Here is a 12,372-nt window from a genome sequence, read left to right as displayed (position 1 = left end):
CATAGGCTTTGGGGATCTCTTCAGATGTTACATTATTTGCCTACAGAACTGTCAGCTTTAAGTATTTTTTTATTATGGAAGAAAACATCTTGGACCCAGCAGAGCTTTAGACCACATATTATGGCAGAGGTGGTATTTCAGTCAGTGATTTCCAAGCAGACTTAAGTTATAACTGAGAATTCACTTTTAAAAAACAACACTCACACCTTTGAAGTGGTTGACCCCACTTGAGAAGAGGCCTTGAACACAAAATCTCTGCCAGTTCCTCTGGAAAGGAACAGTGGCAAGGAGCTACTAAGTACAAAACCAGGAGATATTTTCTCAGAATATCCCTTTTGGCACGAAGACTTCTCCATCACCATTCACTTGCACCAGTTTCCTCAGTTTCTAAGAACTAGAGCCATGTACACTGCTATTAACAACTTACACTGGTCTGAATTTGCTGCACTGGATCTGAATCCTGGCCTTGAACCCTCCCTGCAGGAAAAGCCTTTTTGAACTGCTCACTTCCCCTCATCCCCTCCACCTGGCTCCAATAAAGATGTTCACATGATTTCCCTCTCTCATTTGGATTATTGCCATTATTACCTCTAAAGACAATGGGAAAAAGAGGTGCCTAAAGGGAACTCAGCTGTCTTTCACAACTTTCAACAATTCCATGGTTATTAGAGGTTACAGAGCTGCCTTACAGAGACAGGATTGCTTTCTAAATAAAGTCAGTGTGGAAGTCAGGACTCACCAGCTGTTCCTCACAATGTCATAAATCCAGAAGGAATTCCTCACGTTCTCTTCCCGCTTCTCCTTGTCTTTACTGAGCCCTGACAAGACGTGGATTTCATTCAGTTCAGGATCAATGGTGGCCCTTTGAGTGAAACCTGTCATTGGAACTGAGAAAAAAAAATAAAAGTTACATGCTGGAAACATCACAGGATGCAGGAGGGATCCAAACATCAGGCAAATGAGTTTCCTTCCCCCTGCAATTCAGCAATCACCATGCAGAGCCCAACTTCTTCCCTGTTAAAGCCAAATCCAATGAAAATTCTTTTCTTCTCTTCCTATCTCTGATTCTTGGAAGAAAATACAAACCATTCTGAGAGCTGCTGTTTCGTAGGAAAAGATATGGACAGAGCCATCTGGGAGATGACCAGCTCAGAAATGAGGATTGGCTGTCTAATATAGAGCTGAATGACCAGATGACCCTTACAAACATGAATGGAGTGTTTTTGTTATTATCTCATCGGTAAAAGGAAGCATTGATTCCAGAAAGCTTCATTGCAAAAGCTGGGAAACTCCAAAAAATTCAAGATGACCTCTCAATTCTATACTCACAACCCTGCAGGACAAAGATATCAAAGAAGCTTTTTGTATTTTCTGAAGAGTTGTGGCGTAATTACCAAACTATTCTTCTGTCCCATCTTCAGATTTGGAAATATGGTGAAATCCCACGGATTCCAATAGTTTTCACCATAATTCCCCGAAAAAAAAGGTCAGCAAATTTGTTTGGCAGTCCTTTTTGTTTGTTGTGTAATTCCCCATTTCCTGTTTCCCTAGGCAACCATCCTTCCAAAATGTATTTGTGAAGGGCACGTGATCTTTGTTTACAGATCCTGTTTGTCCCCTTTCTCTTTCTGGGTCAGTTTACAAAGGCTGGTAAGGGTTCCTGGCCTTTGGTCAAGATTTTGGCATGAAAAATTCTCAGAACTCTTGTATTTTGCAAATTCTTCCTTGCAATTAACTGAATTGCCCCCACGGCCTAGAAAAAGAGCCCCTATGTTAATAAAATATTTAATATTGCCGTTGGGGAATACACAAAATGGTATTTTGGAAACCCATTCTGTAACTGGTTTCATCCTCACACTTCACTCTTTTCATTTGTTAGGCCAGGAAAGCAATAAAGGAATTAAAAAATTCTGAGTAGAATTTGGTTTTCTACAATTTTAGCCCCTACTGAAGAATTTAGCAACACCATAAAACCTAAGCATTTCTTTAAAAAAAATTAAATGCTTAATTCCCATGCAAATTTAAATAGAAACTGGAATATATTTGGATAACTCATTCTCAGACTTCCTTTGACAAAATCCTTCCTTATGATTTTACAGGAGGAAGAGGCTTTGGAGCCCTCATCAGCATAAACCTGTCTAGTTTGGCCTCCAATTTTGCCACAACGTTTTAAAGGAAAATTAATCCAGTTTAAAAGCAAAATGAGTGGTAGAAAAGAGAAAAAAATAAGGAAATAACACTGACACAACAATGACTACACACATTGTTTTATCTGCAAACCATAAAGAACTTGGTTTTTAAATAATACAAATGAGGACTGTGAAAGTCATCCCATAAGGAAATTGAGAACAGAAAGATGACTATAGACTAAAAATTGCTAATTTTTGAGAAGTATCGTGCAATATGTTTGCTTGCATAGCCAGGGACTAAGTTGCTGACCCAAAAGGATTAAATTCAAGGCCTGCTTGAGACATTTCTGGCAGGAGAGCCATCTAAATTTGATCAGCAATGCTAATGCACATGGAAAATGTCTTTGCAACCCTATCTGCTGCTTTGAACATTTGAGACCAAGCTGGGAATATTACAAAAAAAAAAAAAAAAAAACCCGTGCAAATCTTCAGAGCACTAATACCTCATTGAAATGAAAATTATTATAATCATGAGGAACATAGCTGCTCTCTTACCATTGATACTCAAAGCATCTGAAACTTGTCTATGGAAGTCCCATCCCTCCTCCTGAAATGTTGTTAAATAAATTAATTTTGTATCTCGTTTCTGCTCGATTTCCCGAAGCTGAAATTATTATTTAAATAATGAAGGAGGGAAAAGCTGCCAAAGTTCAGTGCTGGTGGTTTTTTCCTCTTGATATTAAGAATAGAATTCATCTGCAGTAACTGCAATCAAACCAAGATTCAAGTCAAGTAATTTCAGGCTTCCCTCAGCTGTAAATCAATCTCTTCTTGAGACTGTTTGAAATGCAGAATGCCTAGAGAAGTATCAGAAATATAAATCCCCACATTTACTAAGGGCCAGAGACAAGGAGTAACTTACATAAACTCTGTGACCTATCTAAGCAACTGGGTAGAAACTGTGTTCAAGTAGTGCCTTAGGCAAGAAAGAGTTGACATCTGGTCTTTTGCAGAGGAGGACAAAATGAGAAAGTTGGATGCAGTGTCCAAAGGCTTAAAAAAGCCCCATAACACAAATTTGATAAACAAGTCCCTGAAAATAAATAGACAGTAAGACAAGATATTACACAGTGGGCAGGAAAAGCTGCGATGCTTTAAACCCAACAGAAACGTCAAAAAGATGTTTTCCAAGGAAGTCTGATCCTTGCCAGAGCAAAAGGGCTCCATAAAAACCTCAGGACTGAAATACTTCCACTAGGGGGTAAGAGAGGTTCATCATCTGCAAGTGCAGCAGACTGGCAGGAAATGTTGGACAGAATTCAAAGCAGAATGGTTGGAGTATGAGAGAGGGACACGGGCTGGAAACATCGGAAAAATTCTTGTGACATTTAGGTAACGAAATGTGCACTGGGAAGGAAATCGAATTGATTTGAACCTGTAAACATGGATCTATAGCAGTGACAATAACTGATTGCTTAGGACATATCTTGTTAAATTTTAGGACTTGGGAGAAAAAAGTCAAATAACAAGGGGTGAGATCCAGAGCACTTCCAGATCTGTTATCTGCAATGTATTAGATCCAAGGGGCGAATGAAGTGTAAGAAAGGCTCCATGCAAGTTCCCTCACTTGTGCTTCTTCACAGAGATGTAAAATCAGCTTTGGAGCAAATCCCCACCAATTCCACACCTTTCAGGGCACCTCTTGGGCAGCCAGCTCCAGGGACAAAGCAGTGACTGAGGACTTAGCCCTGGGTGTTTTAACACTGGCCTGTGGCTACGTGGTATTAACTTGGCTCCTGTGACAATACATCACTTATTGACGAGGAAAAGCTGTAGAGAGAAATCACTGAACACCACACAATCCTAACAAGTCTAGAAGATGGTGAATGCTTTTCCTGTGCTACTGAATGTTTTCTTCCCCCTTAATCTCATTAACCAGCCTATGGTAGAAAGGCAGTAACTATCTGAAAATAAGAGGTCTGAATCCTTGCCCAGGAACTTAGTATTTTCATTCATTTTTACACAGTAGAAATTAAAAGCTTGTGGCCTCAATATTTAAAACCAATATTCAGCCACAGAGGCCTGGAGTTTGCAGCCAGTTCCATAAGCAAGCAATAACTCCTGAGCAAGCTCCGAGGAGATGCTGTGCAGCTCTGTACAGTGCAATTTCCATTTAAATACAACATACAGGAAAAGCTTTTCTCTGAAAGTGACACCTAATCATGGAACAGCCAGGTTCCCTCTGCCACAGTCCCTGCTTACAGGAGTTTATGGGATCACAGTGATCATCTCAGCCAGCTGAATATTTTTTGGCTGGTGCGTGCAAACAGCTACAGTTGTTCAAGCACAACCTTGGCTGCTGCCAGTATGGAAGCAAGAAAACAGCTTTAACACAGAGACAGGGCTTGCAAAGCAGGAAATTGAAATTCATGGAATTCTAGGGTGGTTTGGGTTGGAAGGGATCTTAAAGATCATCCAGTGCCACCCCCTGCCATGGCAGGGACACCTTCCACTACTCCAGGCTGCTCCAACTCCCATCCAACCTTGGACATTTCCAGGGATCCAGGGGTAGCCACAGCTTCTCTGAGTAACCTGAAGTCAAGTTTATGGTTACACAGATGTGGTTCTCATAGCAGTGGACAGCATTTTGGGAATAAAATCTCATCTCTCACATTTGAGGGGATACTACAGCAAATTTTTCTACACACTTTGAAACAAGCAATGGCAAAACAATTCTATAAATTTCTAGTCTACAGGCCATTCCTGAAGGATTCATGAAGGATAAATAAGGGAAGCAAGTTCAGTGACAGGGTTTTAGTGCCACCTGAGTTATGAAATGCTCAGAACGTGTGACTGCCAGTCCCACTGCAAGCGATGCACAAGTATCCTCCCTCCTTGTGCTGCCTCGTGATCACAAAATTGGGAGAAAACTTCATCACATGGATTCTGCTGCTCACCAGAACCTGGCACCTCCCAGTGGATTAATTTTTAATAAGTGGTAGGTGCAAATTATTCCAAGCCACTCCTTGTAGTTCCTATAAAGTGGAAGCAGCACCTCCCCCAGACTTTAATGGAGCACGTCATGGTGAGTGATAGCACCAGGCCAGCTGTTGACACAGCAAGATAATGATTATCCTCTTGGATTTTTCCTGATGAGACTGCATCTGGCAGTCTGCCAAGAAGCAGCTAAGGAGACCATCTGAACAGTTTGGTTGTCATGTTGACAAAGCAACAATCCAATGTCCAATGCTGGGATGTCTCTGAGATTTTTGGAAAAAAACAATCAGTCAGTAAATCTGAATGGAATTCTGAGCTATGGCAGCTCTGCAAAGCATCTCTAGGATCTGGTGACTGCCTGTCCCCCTCCTCACCTTCACAGGTAGAGGAAAGATTTGGGGATTAGCTCTGAGAAGCACCTCACAGGAAGAAAAGCACATAAAATCCCTCAGAAAACAAAATGCTTCCATGGCAAGGGATGTGCTGGCCACAAACCTCACCTGAACACAGGCACAATATGCCAGGTGTCACAAAGAGGTGATGAAAATGACACACTGAGGCTGCCTGTCTGAGCTGGATCCCAGCCATGCTGAACATCTGTACTACCCATTTTGATTCATTTTTTTCTGACTTTGCCTTGTTTCCTGGGCTGGGCTGTGTTGCCTCTGTCCGTGGTACTTAACCATGAAATTCCCCATCCATCAGGTGCACAGTTGTCTATGTGAAGTGAGCACCTGCCCAAAAGAGCCCCGAGAGCTTAAAATCTAGGCTTAGCTTTAAAATGTGTAGGCTGCCCTTAAGAACCTCTTCACCACTACAATGAGCCACAAGAACTTTTAAGGCTTGCTCACATTTGACTTTGGAAGTTACTTGATGCCAAGGGATAGAAGATGCTCAGCACATCCTCTTGCAGAAGGAATTCTCCCTCTGAGCAGGAGCTCTGACACCACCTGAGTCAGGGCCAGAGGGGATTGTCACAGAAACCTCAACCACAAATGTTACCAAGAGCTCTCTCAGAGCTGAAATGACTGTCCACAATTAGTCATGGGACTAAGGGACTCAGGAAAGCTTCCAGTCCAGCCCTTAGGGACACCTGGGACTGGTGGCATCTCCAGACCACCTGTATGTTTCAGATACACACAATTTTTGTTTGCTGGGGGGGTTATGTTGTCGAGTGTTGCTTATGTGCTTTTTAAAGCCATTAAAATATAAAACTGCTCTAAAAGTGTGTCCATCAACACAAACATTTCTGTCTCTCCTCCAAACACTCTCTATTTATGGTACTAAAACACCTCTAATTTGCACCTCTGTTGTCTTCCTTCACATACAAGACATCACCACAGGTGCATGTCTAAATTTGTTAGAATTATGTATTTTACTTCAAATTAAAAAAATTTAAGTGATACTTATCACCCATCATTCCCAAACACATCAGCCATCCAAGGAGCTGGTCACAGGATCAACATCAGAGGCACAAACAAAGGCAAAGAAACGCTGAACAGCACAAATATCTCAGAAGATGAAAGCAGCAAAACCAACATATCATTACGACGGTTTTATAACACAGCAAAAACTCTGTGTTACTGATAATCCTTATTATCTATTTCACTACTTTTTTTAAAAAATTCCCTACTCCACGAGATATTTAAACAAATGCACAATTAAGTTCTTTTAGAAAGGGTAAAAATCAAAATAGCTCAACTAAGAATAGAACTGAATGCCACATGCGAGCCAGGAACAAAATGTAATCATGGGACTTTATAGGAACATCTAGGTCAGGCATCCTCAACTTGACTCATCACACTGAGCAGCTTAAAACTTCACAGCAACCAGGCAGGCAACCACTTTGTTCAGACAGATCAAAATGGTGTCTCACCACCTAACAAGAGCACAATAAAGACTTGCTTTTTTGGGGTGAAAATAGTGCTGTCAACATTTGCTGTCTGAATGTAATGAGCATTTTGTTCTCTTCCTGTTAAAATGCAAATTAACTCAGTGTTTTCTTTCAAAAGCAATGGAAACGTTCAAATCTCTTTGTTTACTTTCCACACACAGGAGAACAGTAAACCAAAAAAATCTACTTGTGAATTATTTCCAGTGAGTCATTTTCTCATTAAAAAAATACAAAATCTTCTATTCATCACTTCAGGGCCTGTGGGAATGGGGAGAAGGGCTAAAAATTTACTTCATTTCTCATTTACTTTACTGAACACTGAAGTTCATGCATGAAAAGCAGAGCTCAGTGTCCTGACAAACTCAGTATCTTTAAATCTGAATTACACAAAGGTATCAGCTTAAAGCCACATATTTTCAAGCTTCTAGCTATGAAGACATGTAGCTTGAAAAGATCAAAATGCAGAATGTTACAAATTTCCTGGAGAAAAGAAAATCTATTCTTTAAAAGCTCTAATGACAACAAAGGGAGCATGGGTGTGTACAGAGCAGCATCAGGCAACGTGCACCTGAATAAAGGAGACTGTCAACAATATGAGCTGGTTCTTTCTTGGAAGCACTTGAGTAAATAAATGACTCCAGAGAATTAGAGCTTGGGCACTTTTCTCCCTTATTGGCATAACTAAATTAACGAGGAAACAATAACTCGTCACCACCAATAATTGACTTCAGAATTTCAGTTAAATTACTTGTTAAAAGTTAAGCCTGATCAAAAGGAGGAGGGCAGCCTAAATTGAAGATTAATTACCTTCCTGGGATTTTTAGTAACTAGAAGAAGAGAAGGCTGGGACTGAACATAGAAAACATGAGAAATATTCATAACTTCTGTCCCATAGTGGTACACAGTGCAACTCAAATTTCAAATTCTGACTGGCAGGATGAAGATCAGGGTATTTGTAACAGGAAAATGATGTGCTTATACATGCAGAAAGGCTTTTCGGGAAGAAAGGAACATTTTTCTCTGTCATTTGAGGAGAAAAGGCATGAAATCAGTTCTTCATGGTTATGTTACAGGCCTTCTGGGTGTTTTTAAAGACTTCTGTCATACAGAACTACACACAGAATATGTGGCTCTAGTACTATGAATCACACAGAACTGGAGCCCTGCTCCCTTCTCTTCCTTTTATTCACTCTTTTCTGATATTTATTACAAATATAACAGGACAACAGCTTGGTCTCATCTTTCTGGTGAAAATAACTTCTGTGCCTCTACTCCAATTCTCTGCCTCTGAGCACCCTACCTGCCTTTCTGCAGATTATCTTTATCTTATGGCAATTTATACTTAGTGAAAACTACCAAGATCAGAATTTATTTTCTCCCTTCCAGGCTTAAAGAAGCTTTTTTTTTTGTCTTTGTTAGAGTTTCTAGAAGAGGTATTCTTAGTTCTTATTTTGCTGGTTTGTTTTTTTTTGTGTATTTTTTTCTTTTGAGGTGCTGTGTGGTTTCATGCATCAATTATTTGTATTGTGCTCAAGATGGAGAGTGTCAAATGACAGAAAGGAGAGTTGGCAGAAGTTTAACCTCTACAGTGTGGAGTTTACCCAGGTATGAAGGGTTAGTTAAGGATGCCAACCTGATCCCACAGGTTGAACCTGTCCTTTCCCCTCCATATTTCTCCTTTTACAGTATTTCATCTTTCACAGTATATTTCTCATTTTACCGAGGGAAATGATTATGTTGTTATCCTCTTACCCATCCCTGAATCTTTCTTTGTGCCATCTGAGATAATGTCCACGTGGTCGCTGTCCACATCGTAACTGAAGAAGTCATTCAAGTAAGTCTTTGATCTCTGGCCACCAAACACATACAAGCAGCGATTTTTCTGGAAAAGGAGGGGGAAAAAAAAAATCTTTATGAGTGCAAGACAGTATGTTGGTCAACTGTGATCATTAACAGCAATATTTATCACAGAGTCATACGTGGTTTGGGTTGGAAGGGACATTAAAGCCCATTCAGTTCAAATCCCCTTCCATTATTCCAGGTTGCTCTGAGTCCCATCCAACCTGGCCTGGAACATTTCCAGGGGCAGCCATTAATGAATCAAAGAGGAACAGAGATGTCTCTTCCAAGTTTAACATCATTGCACTGATGCAGCCCTGCCTCATCCAGCTTTGACTTCAGCACATTAAAGCAGCAGCTCATCTTTCAGGTTTATTATTAAAAAATTACCAGGCCTTGTCTCTAAAGTCCATCATAAAATCACTGTTAAAAACACAACAGGAACAGAAGATAGACTGTAGGAGAAACCATCCAAGCACCAGCACATTACTAAATTCAGTACAGGCAAAAGGCAAGGAGCAAGCCAAGAATAACAGGTTTATTGCTTCTTTCAAGTCTGCCAAGTGGAAAGTCCGTGAGAGGCAGATTATTTTTCTTTCAAATGGTTGAGAAAACAGAAAAGGACTTAAACTTCCATGACCTGTGCTTACAGAAACCAGTATTCTTACATTTACCACGGACTCCTATTTGAAAGATCCTCAAGTTCCTGTGCAGAATTTTGTGGGGCAATATGTTCTCCCACCAGATTTTAAAGAACCATTCAAAACAAAAATAAAATTAAAAGCTCAGAAAGCCCAGTATTCACTGTGAAAATTCTGATCTTTCACTTGAAAGGGCAAGAGAAATAAAATCAGCAATTTCTTCAAATTGGTGGGTTTTGAGTTGATGGTATTAGTAAATATTTAAATGTCACAACATTAATTTCAATTCTCCTTAGTAGTCTTAAATAGACATGTGGTTGATGAACACAATTGGAAACATATACCCAACATAGAATAAAATGCTTATATACACCTTTCCTCCATCCTTCTGCTTCTCCAGGAGGCTCTGGATGAAGTGTCCATAATCCCAGCTGTTTACAGCTGTCTGCAGCTGCTCAGGACTCCAAAGAGCAGCTGGATGCTCCAGCACCAAAGGCTCTGAGGCCTGTGCAATTCAATGCACACCCATTAAGTCTCATTCCAGTAACAACACAGTGTATCTACCAGACCAGAAGCTTCTAAAATGCTCTACTAACTTAAAAGGAATACATTTTTAGATCAAAATGAACTACATCCTTTGCTTTTTTTACCATTATTATATTAAAATCAACTCTTTAAAATTCAGCTTGATTTTTACTTGAAATTTTATTCAGTTGGAGTCACGAAAGCTCCGAAACTTGAATTAGCACCTCCTGCACTTACCAAAGCAGCATCAGCAAACATTGAATTAACTGAGACAACACATCACTCAGGAGATTAAAGAGCTCAAAATTGGCAAGAAAAACCAAACCCAGATGTTCTCCCTAAAGTCAGCCATCATAAATCAAAGCAGGGTGTGGATACTGACAGAATGGAACAACATGCAGTGTCCTATCCGGGACTGGATATCCTCGGGTCCGGCGTTGCAGGAATCCTCCCTCAGAAGTTTCCACGTCTGGCACTGGCAGTCAAAAGCAAACAAGCCACTGAACTGGGGCTCACTGGCTCTGCTGTCGTCCACACTGCCATTGCAGGTCAGGATTCGGCCCCCAAAGGTGTAGATCATGTGTTTTTCAGAATCCATGCACATCTGCAAGAAGCAGGGAAGCAGTTTTAAGCACTGAACACTTTGAGATCTAATATTAAACACTCCTCTCCAGCAAGCAATGCCTACTAAGCTAAGACAATGCTCTGCACATCTCCTGAGCCTCCAACAAACAGAAAAGGACACACATCTTCATGGTTGTCAGGTATTAATCTCTTAAAAAAAATTTAAAACACAAGTCTAATTTCTACATGCCATTTAATATGCAAAAGAAAAGACTAAATGTATCCATCATCACCCAAAAAGCCTGCTGATTTCAGGGAAAAGTACTTGAAAGTCTTTTACAAGGATTCACAGGGTTCTTTTCCATAGATTCCACAGAAAAGATCCATGGGGATCTTTCAAGGTACGTCCTTATAGCCAGAGTTAACAGAGTATCACCTTGGGCAATGGTTGTGCAAGAGAAAAATTCAAAATCACTGCTAATTCACTGCCCACCGATCAACTGATGCAAAAATCAGTCTGTGATTTGTTACTGAGATTCCACCACATTTACTCTTACCCCATTACTGGAACACAAAGTGGGGGCTTAACCCAGGCAAAGATTTCTCCTGGGACTGCAGCAGAAACCTGTTTAATCTCCAAACCTAAACTGAGGTTATGGCACCCATGAGGAGCAATGCAGCACAAATCAAACCAAACCTCCTGACTCCAGGTGATGTTTTCAGACAAAGTGCAAAGCAGAGGGTTACAAAGTACCAGAGGGAAAAAAAAGGCAAACCAACAAACAGACAAGATTACAGTAAGATAGAGATGCTATTCAGCAAAGCCTACACAAACCACTTCTAGTGCAGCACATTTCTGAAGGTTAAATAAAAACTGCCATTGCAGTAGGTGCTGAGGGAGAGAAGAGGAAGAGCTGCAGACTGACAGAAGTCAGTGAGGCCCTTCATCCCTGAGAGACACAACAGGGAAAAAAGGAATCATTTCAAGAGGCAAGCAAGGTACCCAGAGTAGCTTTGCCAGCTGACAATTTCCTTGTGCCTCTTCCCCAACACCTGGGAGACTGGCACAGGTTATTAATAGAACAGAAAGACTGATTGGCTTTTGTTCTGCAGACATGGTGTATCTTTAATTTTCGGTGTCAGCAGAAAGGCACATTGTGCTGGCAAACAACAGCTTTGGTTACAAAACAGCCAGTACCAATAAAAGCTGATCTTGGGCTGCTTTAAAAATGAGTCCTGATGTGCTGTTTCTTGGCAATGCTTCATAAAAAAAAAAAATCAATTGAGAACAAAATACCTTTTTCAAGTAGACAAAAGCCACTGAACACAACATAAGTAAAGAAGAAAGAAGTTTCCAATTTGAACACGTGGACAGATGTGACTTTTTAAAGAATTAGTAGCCATTCCTCTAAGGTGTTTTAAGCTCTACAAAGAAAGCATAATCTACAATTTTTAAAGGTAACCAATTCGGAAAGGATCCTGCTCCTGTGCTGGCCTCAGTCCAGCAGCTTGCTTGGAGCATTCTTCCAAAGGTACCATACACAGTTTAAAAGTTGCTCCCCAAGGCCCTCCAGGCAAGGCATATCTGCAAACCCAGCTCAAGGAGACTGATTAAAACCAGATGAACTGTGCTTTGGGCTTTAATAAAACGTGTCTTAATAAAATGCATTTGTTTGCAAAGGTTTTTATGATTCTTCTGACTCGGTTTGATTAGAGCACCAGCAGCCAGTGGCACTGAGCAGCAATGCTATCAGGATTTAATTGAGTGCAGATCACACCCTCT

At 40.6% G+C, this 12,372-nt stretch overlaps 1 protein-coding gene across 2 annotated transcripts in view; it reads right to left on the bottom strand.

Moving 5' to 3' along the window:
* The window catches only part of MKLN1 (muskelin 1), a 99,593-nt gene that overhangs the window by 17,532 nt on the left and 69,689 nt on the right, over positions 1–12,372 (bottom strand). For both annotated transcript variants that reach the window (XM_058804802.1, XM_058804803.1), the window contains 3 exons: positions 10,408–10,629; positions 8,773–8,902; positions 740–887 (listed from right to left, as the gene is read on the bottom strand). In XM_058804802.1, the coding sequence (XP_058660785.1) occupies positions 740–887; positions 8,773–8,902; positions 10,408–10,629 (500 nt within the window). The remainder of the gene's footprint in view (positions 1–739; positions 888–8,772; positions 8,903–10,407; positions 10,630–12,372) is intronic.

The sequence above is a fragment of the Ammospiza caudacuta genome, chromosome 5 (genome assembly GCF_027887145.1).
Source record: "Ammospiza caudacuta isolate bAmmCau1 chromosome 5, bAmmCau1.pri, whole genome shotgun sequence".
NCBI lineage: Eukaryota > Metazoa > Chordata > Aves > Passeriformes > Passerellidae > Ammospiza > Ammospiza caudacuta.
This window is presented reverse-complemented; position numbering and strand designations above follow the sequence as displayed.